General features: G+C 49.1%; 1 protein-coding gene across 1 annotated transcript in view; it reads right to left on the reverse strand.

Annotated features, from left to right (window-relative positions):
- Positions 1-1,181, reverse strand: part of LOC119593820 (nuclear transcription factor Y subunit beta-like) — a gene marked incomplete at its 5' end in the record, with an annotated part of 86,519 nt that extends 85,338 nt beyond the window's left edge. The window contains 1 exon segment of the mRNA XM_037942850.1: positions 670-1,181. Within this exon segment, the coding sequence (XP_037798778.1) occupies positions 670-692 (23 nt within the window).

Genomic DNA, 1,181 nt, shown 5'->3' on the forward strand with positions numbered 1-1,181 from the left:
CTCTTCAAGGCGAGATTCTTCAGGGAGGAGTCGGCTATTATAAATAAATTAACAGCACATTCCCCATCTTGTCTATATTTACATCTTCATTTCCAGGAGCGGGTTTCACTAATGGCGATGTTCCTCTGCATGTGCGTGTCTCTACCAACACCAGGAATTATTTTCGACCAGTCAGGTACAGATCAATACAAAAGAGATTGAAATTGTATGTATATATATACACACCGATATATACAAGATACGAACATATGCGCACATGTTGCAAGTAAGGACTTAGACAGAAACGCGTCGTCAGGAGAAAGTGATATATTCGTGCAAAATCATTTAGCGTGGGTGGCATAGACGCATTTCTCTGTTGAACATTTAATCAAATTCATCCTTCCAAATCTCTCATGATTTTGTTGCAGATTGCAGCGGCAGGAAGCATGCAAGTCATAGTTGAAATTCATTTAGAGAAAAGACGAAGAAGAGGAAAGTAAAAAAAGGAGGGGGGAGGACAAAAGAGAATGAAGGAGGTGAAAATTCGTCGAGCATTTGACAGCACTCATTAAAACGACACCGAGGATTTAGCGCCAGAGCCTTCATTATGATCTCGCTCGTGTTGTCTCGAGATACACGATGGTTGTCTCTGGCCTCCCGCCCTTAAAAACACCTCCCCGTGTGACTCACCTGTTTTGCTTAGCCGTTTCCATTTTGGTGGAAGGAGGAAGCACCTTATTTATTAAAAAGGGGGGGCGTCCAAGATGGGCGTCCTAGGTCTCTCCGTGGGCGGCGTCTGGGCGTGCGTGTGGGCGCGTGTGAATGAGCTAGCCTGTGACAAGAGCTCAGGCTTCAGACAAGCCCTGGCGAGACTGAGACGCGGAGGAAAAGCAGTGGCTCCGTCACCTCCTCCGGGCGTGGGTGGCGGGTATGTTTATGCGGCCAAGAAGCGCCTGGCGGAGCACGAACGGGCGTCTCTCTTGCGGCCGCTGGAGAGAGAGAGCGAGAGTGAAAGGCTCTTGATAATAACTTGTTTACAAACTTCGGCCTCTCTTGACGAGTTTATTGTCGCGATGGGTGGCAGGTGGCTTTGGCGTCCCTTCCGCAGATGACACGGGTGATGATCACGGCGAAGTCCCCTTCAGTCCTCACTAAGACCCCTCGGCAGTTAACCTTCCGGCGGGTGACGCGAGCAGAACTGG

This window comes from Penaeus monodon, chromosome 32 (assembly GCF_015228065.2).
Source record: "Penaeus monodon isolate SGIC_2016 chromosome 32, NSTDA_Pmon_1, whole genome shotgun sequence".
NCBI classification, from domain to species: Eukaryota; Metazoa; Arthropoda; class Malacostraca; order Decapoda; family Penaeidae; genus Penaeus; species Penaeus monodon.